This window comes from Quercus robur, chromosome 5, assembly GCF_932294415.1.
Source record: "Quercus robur chromosome 5, dhQueRobu3.1, whole genome shotgun sequence".
NCBI classification, from domain to species: domain Eukaryota; kingdom Viridiplantae; phylum Streptophyta; class Magnoliopsida; order Fagales; family Fagaceae; genus Quercus; species Quercus robur.
This window is the reverse complement of record NC_065538.1, coordinates 2,705,969-2,726,252: the sequence shown is the minus strand read 5'-3', so window position 1 is coordinate 2,726,252 and position 20,284 is coordinate 2,705,969. Positions and strand designations below refer to the sequence as shown.

Genomic DNA, 20,284 nt, shown 5'->3' with positions numbered 1-20,284 from the left:
GGTCTCACGATGGCGCCACCACCAGCTGTGGCCACTGCTCCTCATCTCTTTGCTTCTCTCTTTTTTTTGTTTTTTTTTTTTTTTAAATTTCTTTTTTATTTTTAATTTTTTTTTCATCTATGACTGAAACTCAATTTGTATTTAAATTTCCTTTTTAATCTAATTCTTCATTTTTGTTGGTATAATGGTTGGGTTTTGTTTTAATTGTGAGAAATCTTTTATTTGTGCTCGGGTTTATGAATTGGGGTTTTTTTTTTTATTTGTTAGAAATCTATGTTGTTGAAGACGTTGAATTCTTGGGTCGGCTTGGTATTCTTTGAGCATATGGATGGTTTTGTTTGAATAACTATTTTTGTGGGTTTTCTTATTTCTTTGTTTTGGGTTTACAAATGATGTTGCATTTTAATTACTGTTTTAGCAGCCACATCAACACCAACTTTGCCAACTGTCCAAGCCATTTGTCTCGTGGACATTTTCTGTTAGTGAATTAATAGTAAGGATCAAATTGACTGCAAGTTGAAAATAACGTGAACCAAATTGATTGCTACTAAAATGTACGAACCAAATTTGACACAAAAATGTAGGAATTAAAATGATGTTTTTGCGAATTATTATGATACATACTATAATATTTGTAAAATATTTTTCTACATTTAAAAAAAAAAAAAATCCATGCATAATAGGGAATCATTGAGTTCCTTGTAACAATAATATATATACATAACCAAGATGAATTTAAACTATTCTCATATAGATGAATATTTCTAAAATTGCATTAATAATTGTCCCACAATATCACCAAATAGCTCCCCGAATGAGTATGTGCTGTTACTTAGGGAACTACTGAACTTTAGACACCACTAAAATTTCTGCTTCTACAAGTAAAGTATCATTCACAAGAAACCCCTTTGATGCAGTATAGAGATCTTTTAGAAGCAAAAAATCTGGATAACCCCAGCTCTCCTCTGACTCTAAGGAAGAAAACCAAGATACAGCTGCAAAAGAAAAGAAATTAAACAAATTCAGCATACAGCACTGGAACAAAACAAATGAAAGATACCAGATAAATAACTAAATACATCCATAGTTTGGTACGAATGCACGATTTAAAGCATGTTGAAATATTTGATTTTCCTCTAATTTCTTTGTGCTTTCCTTTGATTTGATTCCTTATGCGGAGCTTGTATTCCGCAAAAACATTTTGATCTGATAGAAGCCAATTGCATGGACACAAGAAGACTGATAGCGCCTTCTCTTTTGCCCAAGCATCTCCTTTGGGATAGACCATTAATTTCCTAGATTCAGTTAATTAAAAGAGTTCCAAATAACTGCTGCTAAGTACAGAAAATTAACATTAAAAAAAAAAAAAAAAAAAAAAAAAAAAAAAAAAAAAAAAACAATATCAGGGCAACTGCCAGTAATACATATTACCATTGTAAATCTTCAACGGTGAATTCTTGAGAACAATATTGTTCTTCATTTAGTGTCGAAAATCTTTCAATCTTCCATGTCAAAGTGCTGTTATTGGGTTTTTGTTCAATAAAGGAAAGACACTGCCTTCGGACACTACGTTCATGAACAAAAACCTCTGCACCAAATACGCAACAGTTATTGACAAGGTATCCTTGAGAAGCATCATTGAAGGTATCAAGGGGAAGAAATTTGGCAAATCCCCTTTCACTATTTATATCATTGAATCTTTTAATAGCACCACCAACATCTACAACCAAAAAAATACTCATCAAATTAAAGATAGTAAATGAAAAAAAAAAAAAAAAAATTGACACATAACATATCACAGTTGACATAGCATAAAGTGGCACAAAAAAAATGGAAACAAATTTTTTTTATTCCAATTAGAATTATAAATTCATGCATCAGTTATGAGGACTAAACCTTGAACGGTCAAGCGCTCATCCCGTATCTGATCAAATACAAACAATTTGAAGCTGGCATTAACCTCCCAACCAAGAGGAAGTTTTCCCGTCTCAGCGATTGCCAAGCAAAGGGAGATGTGACCATTCTCATTCTTCTCAATTCCTTTTGGATAGAGAGACAACCTCCTGAAAAGAAGGCAAGTTACTAGCTTGACTAAACATTAATAATTTAATACAGTTCAGAGGGTAGAGAATTAGAGCACACCATTTATGCCCGCCAAGTTCAAAAACTTCGGACTTACACTCTAGCCCAGTCTTGGACAGTAAAGAGTATGACTCTATTTTAAGTAGGAAATTATTTGGAGGAAAGTGTCTTTTTGATCTTGTGATTACTGCAATACAATAGAATATGAATAATTAAGGGGCAATCTATAAATATTGAGTAATTACATAAGGGTGTGGCGTTGGGGAAAGATTTCAAACAAGAAGTTATAAAGAATAATCAATAAAGTCAAAGAAAACTAGAAAATGAATAATGTGGTCATAGATCATGCAACTATAACACATTTTTTTTTTCATCATCTGTCATCTATCATATATCATATTATATTTAGCTAAATACTTTCTTTTTATTTTAAACTTTGAGAAATAAAATACTTTTCTAGATGAGAAAACGATTATTGTAAGGAGCAAAAATTAAAAACAAAACAAATAAAAAATAAACAGAAAGTATTTCAGAGTCATACATGGAAAACTGCATATATATACGGCCTATTAAATGTTCAAACTCCTATGATCATCTTTTTTATATTTATTTCTTTCCTTTTCTTCAAATTACCTGATGGCATCACAGAGGTCTAACATATCTAACATAATTACTTGTAGGCTGTAGCTAGGCTAGAAAATATATATGAGATATTTTTTTTCGAACATATAGAGTGAAAAAACTTCGGAGAGGGATAGAGGACATACATGGATCATTGAGGATGGTAGGAAAATCGCCCATGACTGAATAGTTAGGATTCTGGAAATCCTTTTTTTTTTTTTTTTTTTTTTTTTTTTTTTTTTTTTTTTTAACAAGATGTCAATATATTAGGCTAATGTGTGTGAGACATAATCCGTACAAAACATGTATTTATAGAGAGAAATCAAAGGGAAATCAAAGGACATGAGTACTTAGCGACCATGCAATGTACTTAACGTATCAATTATCATGGCTTTATTTACATAGAAAAATCAAAGGGCAGGTGTACTTTGGAACAACGCAATGCACTTTAAACATATCATGGCATTATTCATGGAGGGAAATCAGAGTGCATTAATACTCTACAGCAATGCAATCCACTTTAAACATATCAATGCACTTAAAACACCTGGAACCTGTTATTGGATGGAACTTGGAAGTGAAAGGAGAAAGGGTTGATACTAGGGATGATCATCAAACAGCATAAATCACACTAAAATCATCTGCAAAATGGCATAATCACATCGTATTGCAAGTAATAGTGTACCGTATCACATTGCACCGCATGCTTCAATGCAGTTTGCAGTTTCATAATATGAAAACCACACAAATCACATTGCACCGCACCATCTCTATATATTAATATATTTATTTTTTAATATTAAATATATTATTAATAGTTTAATAACCCAAGTTTTCAAAAAATTAAAAAAGTTTAATAATTATAATAAGTGTTGATTAGGAAAGCCAACCTAAAATAAAGAAAAACTAGTTGAATAGTTTAAAATTTGGCCAAAATAAAGGGAAAAATCTGTTTTGGAATGGATAGGAAAAGCCCAAAATTCAAAAATATATACTGGTTTCAAACCGTATCTTATACACTGCACCACACATGTGGTTGCAAAATGAGATGCAATATTTGTATTCTATATCACAATTAATTTTTGTAGGAAAATCATATATCATATCTCTTATATATTATATATAAAAGCTGAAAAAATGAGTAAAAGTTCAATAAAAAATCCAAATTAGATTCTAACTTCACTTCAATTTTGTGCGTGTTATTCGAATTGTCATATCATTTTATTTCAAGTAGTTGATAGCATTTGAGAGATACGAGAAGAGAGATTATCTGAGTTTTGGGTTTTTGGGGAAGGAGATGGTAGTGTGAGAGATATGAGAAAGAGATTGGGAGGCAGAGCATTGTGAATTTTTGGTTTTATTGTTTTGAGTGTCGGGTTTATTATTATTATTTTTTTTTTGTTTTTTTTTTTAATGTTGTGCTGATGTGGAAAGTTGTGGGAATTTCAGAGGCTTTGGTTTTATATATATAATATATATATAGATTATTCTTTAAATTGATTGTGTGTGAATTATGTTTACATACAACTTCATGTATCGAACCTTAATTGTACATGCAATTTCAACTTCAACTTCACGCCAATCGGCCCACTGTTCTATTTGTACTATTTGTACCTGATTATACTAGACTCCTATTACTTGTATAATACATATATCTTATCTTGCCTTATAAAAGGCAGTCTCTTGTACACTATTTTCACATTTTTCAATTTAATCAATACAATAAGATTTTGTCTTTAACGTGATATATGAGCCAATACTTTTGACTCTATGGTGTGGTCAAGAGTAGTATTGTCTTTATGTATTCTTCCGCTGCCCTCGTTTTCTTTGATTTGCCGTCGTTAGAAGCTAGACATGTGGTCGCCACATCGAGACTTTACCTCTTTTAAAATGACTATCCACTGATCACCTCAGTTTAACGCACCATTGTCGCCATTGGATAGAATTCACGCCGATCTATTCAAGTGCAGTGAAATCATTGGGAATGGACTAAAATCGGGAATTAAACACTTGCATGGAATTTATGTTATTGCAAAAGATCAATCTGACCGTTTAAAATCATAAGTGGAGCTAGTTTTTGAATTGTAAAATTAACTTTTATTTGATCAAGTTGCTCATATGTTTTACATCATGTTTACTTGATCGCATTTACTTGTTACTTTATACTTGTCCTTTACTACTTGCTTTACCTTGAGAGTCTAATGTGTTTTGTACAAATGTTTCAGGAAACATGTAACTTGTTCTAAGTTTGTTACAGGTTTTAGATTTAGATGTGAGTGAGTTTTGTCATTATTTCCAAATTCACGTTTAAGTTTAGAATCTATTATAGGGTGTTTTGTCACGGAATAGCCATAGAGGGAGATTGTAAAGCTATGGTTTTTATATAACATTTATGTTAGCTTTATTCCATGACAAAAAGTGTTATAATTGCATTAATTTATTTCCTTGTATTTTGTGGGATTTAATTGTAATGAGTTTAGTCTTAAGTGGTGAAGATTTGATCAAAACAATTGAAGATCACATGAAGAGCACATATCGGAAGCTGAAGAGTCAGTGTATCTCACGAGTAATCTCACGACTTGGCCAACTCACAAGATGACCTGCGAGATGCACTGATAGTTGAGGTTTTAAGTGTGACTCTTATTCCCTTCACCTAAACTATATATACACTCATTACCCACAAAATTGTAAGGAGACTATTTAAAAGAAAACCCTAGAGAGAGGTTTCTACAACACCCACCATTTTAGAGAGAGCTACTCATCCTTAGGTAATAATTCCTTTGTAGTCTCTTCTCCTTCCCCTCTCCCATTGACATACCTTGAGAGGATATTTGTACCCAAACACAACCCACACCCATTCAGAGTGTTTTGGAGTTTGGGAAGCATTGGGTGTTTGCCAAAATAAGCCGGTGAGGCTTGGCGGTGCAATCAGGCGGTATTGTGAAATTCGGGAAGCTAGTAAAGACATGGCTCGGTGAAGTCCTTTAGTAGCTGGGACTTGGAGGGTCCAAGTACTTTTGGTAGATTAGACTTGGAGGGTCTTTTTGATATTCTTGTATTCCAACTTATTCACTAGTCGATCATTTTGGCTCGGAAGGTTGTGGAGAGGTTTTTACGCCAAGTTCTTTGGTTTTCCTCTTCAATAACACATAACATGTTAACATGGGTTTGTTATTTTTTTCCCTACTGCCCTTTTCATATTTGCCTTGCACAGTTTCACTTATATGTTCATCCATGCAATTGTTGAATACTTTGATTAATTAATTTGCTAATCACGTATATTCCACGTTAAGTGTGTTAATATAAGTTTAAAATTAATCAAGCCATAATTAAAATTGGGGCTCTAAACTAAGTCTAGTCATTAGATTATCAAGCTTTCAGAATCATAGAATGTCTTGTATATTTATCTAACAAAGTAAAAATTTTAGTTAAGCCCAAAAATTTAATAAATATTATTTTTAAAATATTATACTATTTTCGAATATTAAACATTTTATTAATATGTTTTATTATATTTGTAGTAGTTTAGGAGTGTAAAAATTTTACGTTTCATTTTTCTCTCTATCAAAAATAAAATAAGAATTAATAGTTTTTGAGACAAATTCGAAAATCTATTGTGCAATAACAGAGGTCCAACACTGCCAAGACATACAGTGACCATTTAAAATATAGTATTTATTTAGATATTAATTGTTTCAATATTTTTAGAATTTTCATGAATATATGAAAATAGTCTAATTAATGTATCAAATTATATAAAAGATTGGATTCTTTTTTCTAATTCATGTATTGCTTATAAAATATTAAATAACAATACACTTTACATTTGTATCTGACCCCACCCCCAAATGTGTTAAATCGACCCTAAAATAGACCCTATTTTTATAGACGGTGAACATATCCAAGGTATGAAAAGATTATGTTTAATAAAAACAACACCATTTATAATTTACATGTTTTAAGGTTTTTTATGTTATATTTAAAATACTCTATGCATATGAAAATTTTGCATAAAAATATGGCCATATTTTGCATGAAAGATATTTAACGTGCTAATAACATGATTAATATTACATAATTTTGGCATGATCATAGTGGTATTAGTACAAAGAAATCAATTCAATTGAGGCTAAAGTTATTAAAAAAATATATCAAATTAATGAATTTTTGCAGGAAAGTGTTCAACGATAGTACAACAATTGAGATATTGGAAGAAACTAATAACTCTTCGTAAGAGGCTCCGCTTTCGATTATTACCTTAAGGCCATAAAATGTGTTGAGCTGGCCCTGTCTAAAGATTCAAGAAAAATGAAGTTAGAAGGTACAAAAAATGGGGACTCTAATTCAATGATGGTTTTTGATCGGTTTGAAGATACAAGAAAATTGGAGCCCGAAGGTTCAAGAATGATGGTTCAAGAAAAGTGGAGTCTGAAGGTACAAGAAATGAGTACTTCAACAATTGTGGACTACGCACAAGCAAGACTGGTATTGACTAAGGGTTCAAGAATCGTTAATGGCACCTCAGGCATTATGTCGAAAGTGGAATCCAATGCAAAACTGTTGGGTTAATGTATTCAATAAAAAGATTTGACCTTAAAACCACCGTTGATAGAATGAGGGATTCCTATATCTTGCATGGTAATGAGTGGAGCTGGTAATGTATAGTCCAGCCCATGAAGAATAAAAGCTCAAGTGGTGAAGATTCCTATATCAAGATGAAATAGGAAAACATGATGAGGATGTAATTTGTGTGTTCCTAGGAGTCCAGCCGCATCTAATCAATACTCTTTAAAGATAACCAAGAGAGAGCTGAGCGTGGAGAAGAAAATAAAAAGGAGAGAGCAAAATGTTGCCGCCTTTGAGAGAGATAATTAGTGTGTGTGAGAGAGAGCAAAGAAAAATAAGAGAGATTTTTCTTTAGCCATGAGACATACACAAGAATTATTATAATTGATTTGATAATAGTGAAATTATTCGGAGTTTGTCCCATGGTTCTTCCCTTAAAATAGAAAAGTTTTTCCACGTAAATTTTCTATTCTTGTGTGTGATTGTTATTTTGGATTGCTAATATTGTTGATAATATTATTTGGGATCCAACAAGTGGTATCAGAACTAAGGTTAGAATAAGAGCAATGGCCGAAAAAGAAGTGATGGCCGGAGAAGAAGGGATGTTCGGAGAAAAAGGGAAGGCTTCAAGAATTGAAAATTTTGATGGAACAAATTTCAGGTATTAGAGAATGCAAATAGAAGATTATCTCTATGAGAAGAAATTGTATCTACCTCATTTGGGGACGAAATTTGAAATTATAAAAGATGAATAATGGAATCTTCTTGATAGACAGGTATCGGGAGTTATTTGATTAACTCTGTCAAAATTTGTCTATCCAAACTAGATTATCCAGTGACTTACATAGGCCTTTCACCTGGATGATCACATTTGTATTGGTAAGATGATGTGTTAAGTTTTTATTGGTAATTGTCTAATTACTGTGCCCTGTTTTAGATTTTTTTTATTTTTTTTTATTTTTTTTGAAATTGAAGGGTCTAATTACTGTGTTTACTACCGATTTTCAAGCCTCGGAAGGCGTAAAATGCAACCTACTATGGTTTAGGGTGGTTATCTGGAATTAATCATTAAGAATATATTATGGTACATTTTATGATTTAGTTGTTCTCCAATTTTTAAGGTAACCATATCGTAGAGTTTTTAAAATTTTTATAAATTTATTTTGAAAAGAGTTGATCGTATTTAAATGATTAAGGATGTGGTAAAATTCCATTCATTTTTGTTTATAAAATGAATGGATAGAATTTAGAACTCCATGATTTCTGTAGCTTCCTTCACTTGGCTCGCTCATGCTTTGTAGGGGAGGAGTAAAGCACAGGCACACTAATTCCACAAAATATGACATTCTAGTTCAAGGACGGGTTTGATTACTTGATTCTTAGATATACCAGTACATGGATCCATATTTAGGTGTGTGAATACTAAAGTTTACTATGAAAGTTTGTATAGATACCTTATCTACTGTGATAGCCTAGACTTGCTTGAGTGATACTATCTCTATGTTTGTTCTAGCAATGATTTTTTTTTTTTAAAGAAAATGAGTCATTTTTTAGAAAGTATTTTCTATAAAATTATCTCATTTTCCTATATTTGGTACCAGCTTTTAATGAGTTGAAAAACAATTACATAACTTTCTTTATTTAGCTTGCTGTGAGAGAAAATTATTTTTCAAAAAAAAAAAAAAAATAGTGGAAAACAATCCCTAAAAATAAGTCATACTTTTTTAAGTTGACTAAAGATATATATATATATATATATATTTTTTTTTTTACTTATTTTTTTATACTACCAAATATTAGAAAACTAGGGGATATTGGCATTTTGCCCTTATTTTTCAAAAAAAGAAAAAAAAAAAAAAAAAGCAATATATCCATGTTTTCAAACTATTAAGGTTTGTGTTCCTGTTTTAGTACTTGATTGTCTAACAGTCGGGTTCTATATGAAACTCGACTACACTAAAATCGGGTTATACGTAACTCAATTTTACTATGGTTGAGTTTCTATCACGTTTTTTGCCACGTTGGATTGCCACTATGGCTTTTCCGCAATAAAATATTCCAGTTGGATTGTTCAAAACTTGGTAAAGTGAAAATTGAGTTATATGCAGAACAAAATCAAATTTTGAATGTAATGTCTCCAAAACACTTTGTCTCCCTCAGTCCGATCAGTAGCCACCTCTGTCTCCCTTAGTCCGTTCAGTACATTCTCTCCAATGCGCCTCCTCTCCAAGTGCACTTCATCTTCAAGTTGTCTTCTTTCTACCCATAGACCAAAACTCAACCCAAACCCTAACCTAATCGTCACCTGTAATTCTCACCATAACCCTCACCTGCAACTCTCACCATCAAGCTTAGAAATTAGAGTTAAAGGATTAGAAATGCATTAAGGTAATTTCTAAAATCTGAGTTCAATTTTTTTTTGCTTATGCATTTAATTTGAGTTAAGTTTGGGTTGTGCATGTACTCTAATTTGAGTTTGGCTTCTTGAGCCTAAAGAGTTCTAAATTTTTCTCTATTAGATTTTGACTAATTTGCATTGATTTGAGTTTGCCTGAAATTCCTAATTTGCAATAATTTGCCCGAAAATATCTTAGGCAACTGGTAGACAAAAGCTATAGCTTCGTTGAAATTGAGTTTTAATGTAAAGAAAATGCCTAATTAGATGTGTTATGTACATGAAGATTATTTTCTACAGAATTTAGTGAAGATAGGAAAAATGAAAAAGAACACTTTAAACAACATTTCTGATCATAGTACTATAGAAGGGACACGGCTTGTGTCCAGTAGAAATTTCCACGAGACACATTGGATGGTGGACATGTGTCCACTCTTGGACACATGTCCATCATCTAATGTGTCCAGTGAAAACTTCCACTGGACACAAGCCACACCCCTATAGAAGAACCCGTGTTTTTCATTGGAAATATCGAAATATTTCATATTCAATCCGAGATAGTAGGTGGTGAATTCAGAATGTATGGATATAAACTTATTATGAGTTTTGGAGACATGGGTGTGAATTTTCAATTAGGCATATCTTGTGCCATGTACTTATGACAATATATAAACTTTTAGTAATTCCTATTTTTTTTTTTTTTTGAAAAATATTTTTTTTCATGGTGAAAAGGTGTGATATTTATTTTTAGTATTGTGCTTAGAATTTAAGAAGAAAAGGAAAAAAAGGAGGGGGGGGGGGGGTGAAAAGTGACTTGTGGCTTTGTTGGACTTTGCCCCATCTTTTTAATTTTTATTTTAATGCAGGGTGTACAAGCTTTAGTTGTATGTTGATAATCAGTAGTAAATGATTGTTTTGTGATGCACTGTTGTTGATTCTTTAATTGAGATTCCTTGCAAATAGAGCAAACTTGTGTGTTTCAAGTCCTGTATCAATAGATAAATCACAGTGATTAACTACTGGATTGGAGGTTTAATTTGTTTTGAAAGGACCTCTTCTAGTTGTCTGTCTTTGGAAAGTGTAAATTAGTAACCCTATTTTATGCACTCACCTCTAGAAATTTTCATTACATCTACGTAATATGGTTTGTGATGGTAAGTTGTAATGTCAGAGGGAATTGTAATTCAAGCCATAGACTTGGATTTTAATTTTTGGATTTGGAGGGGGGTGGAGGAAGGGAACACTTCAAAGCATGTCAGAAATGTGATCAAGAAATCATTTTCTAACGGAGGAAAAGATTTTCTGGAGGATCTATGCGGACTTTTAGATTAAGTGGAAGATTCTTAAAGTAGTTAGCAAACCAATCCTTGCAGCAATTGTTTAGATATATATATATATATATATATATATATAATTATAGGTCGAGGCAAGCCAATCCTTGCACCAAGTGAAAGACTCGTGGTGACAGCAAGCCAATCTTCACAACGGTTGAATACTTTATGATGGTGCATAATCTCGCAAGGCAAGGCCAGTCCTAACACTCAAATCAAAATTTGTTTGGATCATTTTTGCTGGAATCTTCATCACTCCCTTCAGGACAAATAATGAGTCAGATTCCACAATTATCTTTTTGATTCCACTCTCCCTAATCATGTAGATACAGATTCCTTTTAGTGACGTCTAATTAGCTTGCCTTTAGTGCCATTCATTAGAAGTTCCCATCAAGTGGATTGCCTCTCTTGTTTGTGGGTATTTCTTGAAGTTGAGAAGTGTCAATTTAAAACCTAAGGAATATATTTTGATAAGACGAATGAAACATGTAATGACTTGTGGAAATACATTATTAGTTGGTAGCAAGGCGTTGGATTCATCGTTGGATCTAAAGAAAAATGTAGAGGTGCTGTTGCATTATTGTGTGGAACTTTTAGCTTTTAAGTAGTGTCATGAAAATTCAACTTTTTAGATCTTTAGTACTTGAAACTGTTATTGACTCTTATATAAAAAAAATTAAATAAACAAAAAAAAATGCTGTTCTTGACTTCTTATTTTCCCCTAATCAAATAGATTCCAGGACATATGAAAACTGTGGTATGCAACATTGATTAAGATAAATTCTCTAGAGCTTGCAATTTGAATCTCTGGAGCTTTGCTGATCAAGATTGATTATCTTGTTGAGAGAATGGTATGTATGATAAAGAAGGCTTTGATATGGCTTGCACCTACTAATTGTTTTGTGCTGGAGAATCATTTATATTTATACATTTTCTTGATCTAAATTTGAACTAATTTTGTGCCTGATTAGATGTGTTATGTACATGAAGATTATTTTCAACAGAATTAAAAATGAAAGAGAAAATTATACCAGGAAAAGGGAACTTTATATGAATGAGAAAATCATTTTGCATAAACTTGTCAAGAATGAATGAGAAAATCATTAGTGTTCAAACAAGATACTAAAGGAACTTTATGACCACGTGATGTTATCAAGAAATGAATGAAGAAATTCTGTATTTCATTGATTAACAAAGCTAGAGTACAAAGACTTATATATATCAAAGAGTAAAGCAAGCCTAACTAACTAACTGCTACTAACAGACCTGAAACTAACTCTTACATGTGAGTACACAGCAATAACTAACACTCCCATGTGCAATCACTTACAGAAATAAATCAGCTACTAAACTACAAGTCGTGTATACAATACAAAGGCTATCTAATGTCGTTTATGCAATGCTTGTTGTTCTGATCAAGCTCCACCACTCTTACATCCTCTGCTCTTGCCACTTCCTTGTGATCAACACTTTCTACACTCTGATACTCCCCCTCAAGAGCAGCTGGTGTTTGAATATTTATCATTCCCATCTTGCCAACAAGATTAGAAAATTGATTGTAACCCAATGCTTTGGTAAACATGTCTGCTAATTGACAATGAGTCCTAACAGGATTTAGCTTGATAACCCTCTCCAAAAGCTTGTCCCTGACCGCATGATAGTCTATTTTAATGTGTTTTGTCATCTCATGGAAGCCAGGATTGGAACCAATGTGCAATGTTGCCTGACTATCACAAAACAGCAATGCCTCTTTGTCATGTTTAACCCCAATGTCTTTGAGAAAGTATAAAATCCATACAATCTCACATGTTGCAACTGCCATGGCCCTATACTTAGCTTCTGCTGAAGGTCTTGAAACCATAGATTGCTTCTTTGATTTCCAAGACACCAAAGAATCTCCAATGAAGATACTATAACCTGTCACAAACTTCCTTGTGTCAGAACATGAGGCCCAATCAGCATCTGCAAACCCCTTCAAGTGTAAATCTGTCTTAGAAGAGAACATAAGACCCTTTCTTGGTTCACTATTCAAGTATTGTAAGATTCTATAAGCTACATCCAGATGTGGTTTCCTTGGTCTAGACATGTATTGGCTAAGTTTATGGACAACAAAAGTGATGTTTGGCCTTGTGATTGTCAAATACAATAACCTACCTATTAGTCTTTTGTAGCTGCTAGGATCTTTAAGCTCTTCTCCCTCCAATTTACTTAATTTGAGACTTTGTTCCATAGGTGTCTTAGTTGGCTTACATCCTAGCATACCAGCATCATTAAGAACCTCAAGAGTGTATTTTCTTGACAAAGAGCAATCCCTTTGTCTGATCTAGCAACCTCTAGCCCAAGAAAGTACTTCAACTCACCTAAGTCCTTTAGCTTGAACTTGTCATCTAGCATAACCTTGAACCTGTCTATCTTAGTCTTATCATTACAAGCTATTAAGACATCATCCACATACACCAAAAGAACCATGAAAACATCACCTTGCCTTCTAGTAAACAAAGAATAATCAACCTTGGACTGAATGAAGCCAAGCTAAAGCAAAGTTCTAGAAAACTTGGCAAACCTTTGCCTAGAAGCTTGTTTAAGGCCATATAAGGACTTATTTGGCTTGTAAACTACCTCCCCTTGGCTATGAAACCCTTGTGGAAGAGGCATATAGACCTTCTCATCCAAATCACTATGAAGAATGCATTATTCACATCTAATTAACTAAGAAACCAACCTAGAATGGTAGCCATAGTAAGAAGTACTTTGACAGAAACGATCTTGGCCATAGGGGAAAAGGTTTCAAAGTAATCCACACCCTCTTTCTATGTAAAACCTTTAGCAACTAACCATGCCTTGTACCTCTCTACTGAACCATCAGGCTTATACTTAATCTCATACACCCACTTACACCCTATAGGCTTCTAACCAGTAGGCAGTGGAGTCAATGTCCATGTATGATTAGCCTCAAGGAAAACTATTTCAGCATCCATGGCCTCTTGCCATTTGGGATTAGAAGCAGCTTGGTAATAGTAAGTAGGCTTAACAAGGGAAGAAATGGAACAGTAGAAAGACTTGTAAGAAGGAGAGAGGTGATGATAAACATGGGAAGAAAGAGGATGAGAAGTACCTGATTGAGAAGGAGAGGCAGCAAGAACAAAAGATACCTAGTTGTAGTGATAAGCCTGTAAATAGGAAGGTTGTTTGACAGCTCTAGAAGACCTTCTAAGAGGAATAGGATCAACAATAGGATCAGGGGGTTTTGCATGAACCTTATCAAGCAAATCATCATCAAGAGAATGATGAATATGGATGATTGAATCATGAGGTATAGTAGAAGTGGGTTTAGATTGAATTATGGGATCAAAGAGAGGATTAACATTAGGAACACAAGGCAAAGGTAATGATGGAGGTTGCTGAACAGAACCACAAGAATTTGAAACAAAAGGAAAAACACTTTCATGAAAGATGACATCCCTAGAGACAAAGATAGTATGAGATTCAATGTCAAAAACCTTATACCCTTTAACATTAAAGGGATAACCAAGAAAAACACGTTTCCTTGCCTTTGGAGAGAATTTAGATCTGTTATGAGGAATGGTTGAGGCAAAACACAAGCAATCAAAGACTTTGACATGAGAATAATCTGGAAGCTTGTGAAAAAGAAGTTCAAAAGGGATTTTATCATGCAATAAAGGTGAAGGAAGTCTGTTAATGAGATAGGCAGCATGTAAAACACAGTCACCCCAAAACTTAATAGGAAGTTGTGATTGAATTTGCAAAGCTCTAACTATGCAAAGAAGATGCTGATGTTTCCTCTCCACAACAGAATTTTGTTATGGAGTGTAAAAACAACTATGTTGATAGATAATTCCATGAGAATTGAGAAAATCAAACATATCAAATTCTCTAGCATTATCAGTTCTAATAGCTTTGATTTTAAGACCAAATTGTGTATGAACCATAGTATAGAAAGAGAAGAAGAACTGCCTAACTTCAGACTTAGACTTCATAAAAAATAACCATGTTGCTCTTGTAGCATCATCCACAACAGTTAAAAAATACTTGAAGCCATCCAAAGTAGGAGTTGAACATGGTCCTCATACATCCATATGAACCAAATCAAAAGCACAATTACTGATTTTATTATGAAAAGGAAAAGGCAATCTCTTAAGTTTTGCCATAGGACAGATTTGACAATCCTTTTTTCATGAAGGTTGTAATGAAAGAATAACATGACACAAAGTATTGAGTTTGACATCAGATAGGTGACCTAATCTTGCATGCCAAATGGAAGAAGATTGAGAAGGTACATGTGTGGAAGTTGCTGTAGTGAAATGACTAAAAACATCACTGATGTTGTAAGCAACTAAGAATGTAGCAAGTGAAGAACTAGAGGATTGTTGAAGGTTGTTTGACTGTAACAGGTACATTCCATCAAGTGCCTTGCCTACCCCAATCGTTTTCTAGGAAGTAGGTCCTGAACAAAACAATAAGTAGATAGAAAAACAAGACAATATGGCTGAGATTGAGTCAAAGTGCTAATAGACAAAAGATTTGTTGGAAAAACTGGTTTTGTATCTCTTACAAAACACATAGCGGAAGCAACAAACACGGATCTACTTCATTCATGAAAGATAACATGTAATCTTGAATTATAGAACAAACAATAGAAAGCGTACCTTGATGCGGTGAAATTCAAAACCAAAATTAGAAGTACTTGGGAAAACTTTTAATCTTCACTCCAATTCCACTTAATGCCCAAGAAGTATGGTCTCTCAATCAATTTCCAAGGAGAGAATAAAAGAGTGTCCAACACTCACATACACCATTTTATTCCTCATATGATCTTAATAAAAATCACTTATATAATTCTGTATGTTTTTCTTTTTATATATAACTGATTATCTAATTGGGCAAGCCTTTTGGACCAGTCCAATTGGGCTCTAGTATGTGGCTTGGAGTGGGACCAAAAGGGAACAAATAAGACTCTAACTCCAATGGGTCTTGGGTTTTTTTGTCAACTCTTGGCAAGTCCAAAGTTACCATTAATTATATTCAATACCACTATATGAATATAATTGCACTCTAGGCCTTATTAATAAATTATATCTCAAGACTTTATTATACATACAACCCCTTTATTAAAATATTCGTAGTAATATAAAGTCATGAATTTTGACTGCCACTTTGAAAATTACTACATCTTAATCCTTGAGTACCCGGTTTAATCCTTTATATTATTCATCATATATTTATGAAATCCAATTTCATAAATATATACTTTAGTGACTCCTTACTAAAGTGGTTGGGTCCAACACTTTGAATAACCAAACTCCTTAAACTTATCTCAAGGGAATATTTTATATCTCTTTTAAGAGATTATAAATTCCATCTTAAGAATATATGTTTCATCAACACTAAATGCGGCTGCCCAACATACTGAGATTTTGACCGTAACTAATAGATCTCACTCCTGATATATCAAAGCAACCTACATCTCATGATCAGGTCCATTATTCTCTCATGATTTAGAGTTGATGTAAATAAAAGTTGTGAGATTTATTATTCATTTGACAGCCGTTAGGAGAATAATAAATCTCACAGCAATCCAGTTCAATATGTCTTAACTCTTAAAACATATCAACATGTCAACTAGAAGTCTCCACTTCCATGATCAAAACAAATCATCTTAGTTGATATGTTATAGTCTTCGCAGATGAAATGCCCAATTTCATCACCAATTACGAACTAAAATTCTAAGTTTACAAAGAACTTGTGATTTATATCTTTCTGTGACTTTTCACATAAATCACATACTATGCATCTCATGGACTAAGATAATATCTCATTAGTTCATTTATAAATAGTCTCATATAATTAAACAATTTAATTATTTATGACATGCTAATAAATTGGATTTTAGAGCATAAACCCCAACAATATTAAAGGTAAAATATGGGACACAAAGAACATTATTGAGAATAAGAGAAGAAGAAAGAACAACAGTCCCAATATGAGTTACTTGAGCTGATTCCCCATTAGGCAATTGAACCAAGGACTTCCTAGTAGCAGTGATTGAGGTTAACAAATCAACTGAACATACAAAATGATCTGTGGCACTTATATCTAACACCCAAGTATTACTACCATAAGCCTTCCTATTAACCACTTGTGCAGCAAAAACACTATGAGAAAAGTCTATACCTGTCATTGCCACATTGGTAGAGTTAAAAGAAGATGCTACATTGGCCATTGGGCTCTCTGATGCATGAGGTGTTGCTGCAAGAGAAGAATTGGATGCACCAAACAAAGCAAAAAGCTACTGACACTGCTCAGGTGTAAAGGCAGAAGGTTAATGCGTTGGAGAGGCAAATTCTGAAGCTAAACTTGAGGAGACTTGGTGTGCCATAGAAGGTTTATTCTTGAACTTAAACCCTGGTGGAAAACCATGTAACTTGTAGCACTTGTCCACAGTATGACAAGTCTTACCACAATGAGTACAAACGAGTCTATCCTTACCCTTCCCACCAGAATTAACAAAATTGGAACCATGAGTGACATGATCATTGGACACTTTAGCATCTAAAACAGTAGAATCAACCTTAACAACAGAAGCATTTGGGATTGATCTTTGTGTTTCTTCTTGAATCAGCAAAGAATAAACCTTACTAAGGGATGCAATAGGATCCATAAGCAACACTTGAGTCCTAACTTGGGTAAAAGAATCATTCACTCCCATTAGAAACTTCATCACAGACTTTTTAACTTGCAGATCATTAAGCCTTTTGTTGATATTACATACACACTTTTCACAAGTGCAAAAAGGAAATGGACTAAGGTTTTGCAATTGATCCTAAAAGACTTTCAATTGAGTAAAGAAATCAGTGATGTTCATCTCATCTTAATGTATTTCTGCAATTTCCTTTTGAAGATTGAATACCCTTGGTCCATTGGTTTGGGCAAAACGATTCTTCAAGTCATTCCAAATCTCTAAGGCAGTGTCTTCATAGATGATGCTTGCTTGAAGTTTTGGAGAAACTGAATTGGTCAACCAGGTTCCAACCATGTTGTCACACCTAATCCATGCTTGCACAGATGAGGGAGTAGAAATCAATGGTGATGAGAGAGTCAAAGTCCCATCAATGAATCCTAATTTGTTCTTGGTGAGCAAAGCCCTCCTCATAGCTCGAGCCCAACCTGAGTAGTTTTCTCCACCAATTAAAGGTTGTGTAACGAGCACTAGACTTGGACTCTCAGCATGATGCAAGAACATGGGATCATACATTGGTGAATCTTGCGAAGAAGAAGATGGATTTTCAGGTGCAGAACCATTAGCAAAACCAGTTATAGTCGTGGTTGTTGTAGTGGAAGCCATTGTTGACAAAAAGAAGAAATTTTTTCTCAAAACAGAGTGTTTTCTCGAGAAAATTGAAGAAAATGCAAAACCCTAGAAAGATTTGGGAATTTGCTCTGATACCATATCAAGAAATGAATAAAGAAATTCTGTATTTCATTGATTAACAAAGCTAGAGTACAAAGACTTATATATATATATATATATATATATCAAAGAGTAAAGCAAGCCTAACTAACTAACTGCTACTAACAGACCTGAAACTAACTCTTACACATGAGTACACAATAATAACTAACACTCCCACGTGCAATCACTTACAGAAATAAATCAGCTACTAAACTACAAGTCATGTATACAGTACAAAGGTTATCTAATGTCGTTTATGCAGTGCTTGTTATTCTAATTAAGTTCTACTGCTCTTACATCCTCTGCTCTTGCCACTTCCTTGTGATCAACACTTTCTACACTCTGATAGATGTCTATACCTATTGGCTCTAACTGTTCTAGTTGCTGTCAAGAGTTTACTAAAATGTGGTCAAAGTTCTTATGGGGTGATAAATAAATAAAAATTTCTTTTAGGGTGATAGGCATAGACAATCTTTAGGATGTCTAATTCAAGATAAGTGTGAATGTTAAAATATCACTATAACATTAGGAACATGGATAATCTTGTTCATATATTGTTTTTTCAGCCTGTATTGACATGACAAGCCCTGATAACTCATATATATTATAATGCTTGGACAATGAAATGAGATTATGTACCACAATAATGATTTATTTCTACCCCACTAACTTCTTAGATTGACTAAGCTATAAGTCGAAACACCTCAATATCAAATCGTACAATGCAAAACAAGTTTAGATCTACTTTAACAAATGCATCATCACAAATTCCAACATAGCAACAATTACAGACATACACAGACCACTATGGAGGGAAATGGGTTGGAAAGAAAAGAGATTTCGTTAATGTTCTAATATACAAGTACGAGAGTCTTGGAAGCATTGGACACATCATGGTCGACAAACCTACAAAACTAAGTATAGATACCACCACAATAGACTTTACCACAGCAGAACCACCATGGTCAATCCTATACGAGAAGAGGTGTGAGTTGGAGGTGTATTGTCGATGGCACGGGTTACGAGTTCCTAAGGCACGTTCAGCCAAGTTACCTAGAGAAGAACTTGCCAACATACTTGCTCTTCTTGAATAGGAGAACAATCAAATGCAAAGGCGACTAGACCATTTTCATGAAATCTAAAAAGCTAGGAAACATCTATAGAAGAAGGCGCAAGAGCAAGCCATCAAGCTTATTAATGGAATTACTTCGTTAGATGATGAAAGAGATATTTCAGACTTTTCAGATTCAAGTAATGACGATTTTCAAAAATTTCTACCTACAAAGATTAGACATTGTTGTTAATGTCTACACGTGTGTAATACAGAATGTTGTTGTTAATGTTTACCAATGATGATTATGTACATTTAACTTTTGCAAAATAAGAACTTTTGCTTACTACCTACATACACCTTTAGTTGTATAATGCATAATGCATAATGCATTAAGATTTATTGTTCATTACTTCTAGCAAATCTAAAGATTTTCATTTTTTGTAATTAAAATTTACACCACCAAAGAATCAATATAACCCCAATGTACTCACATAACACTCATCACCCAAATAAGATTTATTGTACAGTACTTCTAGTAAATTTAAAGATTTTCATTTTTTGTAATTAAAATTTACAACACCAAAGAACCAATATAACCCCAATGTACTCATATAACACTCATTCAAGAAAATACCAAAGCACAAGTAATACAACCCGTGAAGTACATAAAATTAATAAGGTAATCATGCCTCGTGTCATACCCAAGGCCGAGGAGGCCAATATAGTTTCGAGGAGTCCATACACTTAGATGGTAAGCCCGAAGA

At 33.5% G+C, this 20,284-nt stretch overlaps 1 protein-coding gene across 1 annotated transcript; it reads right to left on the bottom strand.

The window, feature by feature from the left end:
• Nucleotides 1–840: 840 nt before the first annotated feature.
• Nucleotides 841–2,883, bottom strand: LOC126727679 (TNF receptor-associated factor homolog 1a-like). Its single transcript, XM_050433608.1, has 6 exons — nt 2,850–2,883; nt 2,143–2,269; nt 1,897–2,063; nt 1,432–1,720; nt 1,096–1,295; nt 841–995 (listed from the first exon to the last, which is right to left on the bottom strand). Exons 1-6 carry the CDS (start codon nt 2,881–2,883, stop codon nt 841–843), a joined length of 972 nt encoding a protein of 323 aa, XP_050289565.1.
• Between the last annotated feature and the right edge of the window lie 17,401 nt (nt 2,884–20,284).

Coding starts and splice junctions, on each gene's coding strand:
- LOC126727679 (XM_050433608.1), bottom strand. CDS start 2,883: ATGGGCGATTTTCCTACCATCCTCAATGATCCAT. Junction 1,721..1,896: donor TGAGCGCTTGACCGTTCAAG/GTTTAGTCCTCA, acceptor TTTTGGTTGTAG/ATGTTGGTGGTGCTATTAAA. Junction 1,296..1,431: donor ACCGTTGAAGATTTACAATG/GTAATATGTATT, acceptor AACTGAATCTAG/GAAATTAATGGTCTATCCCA.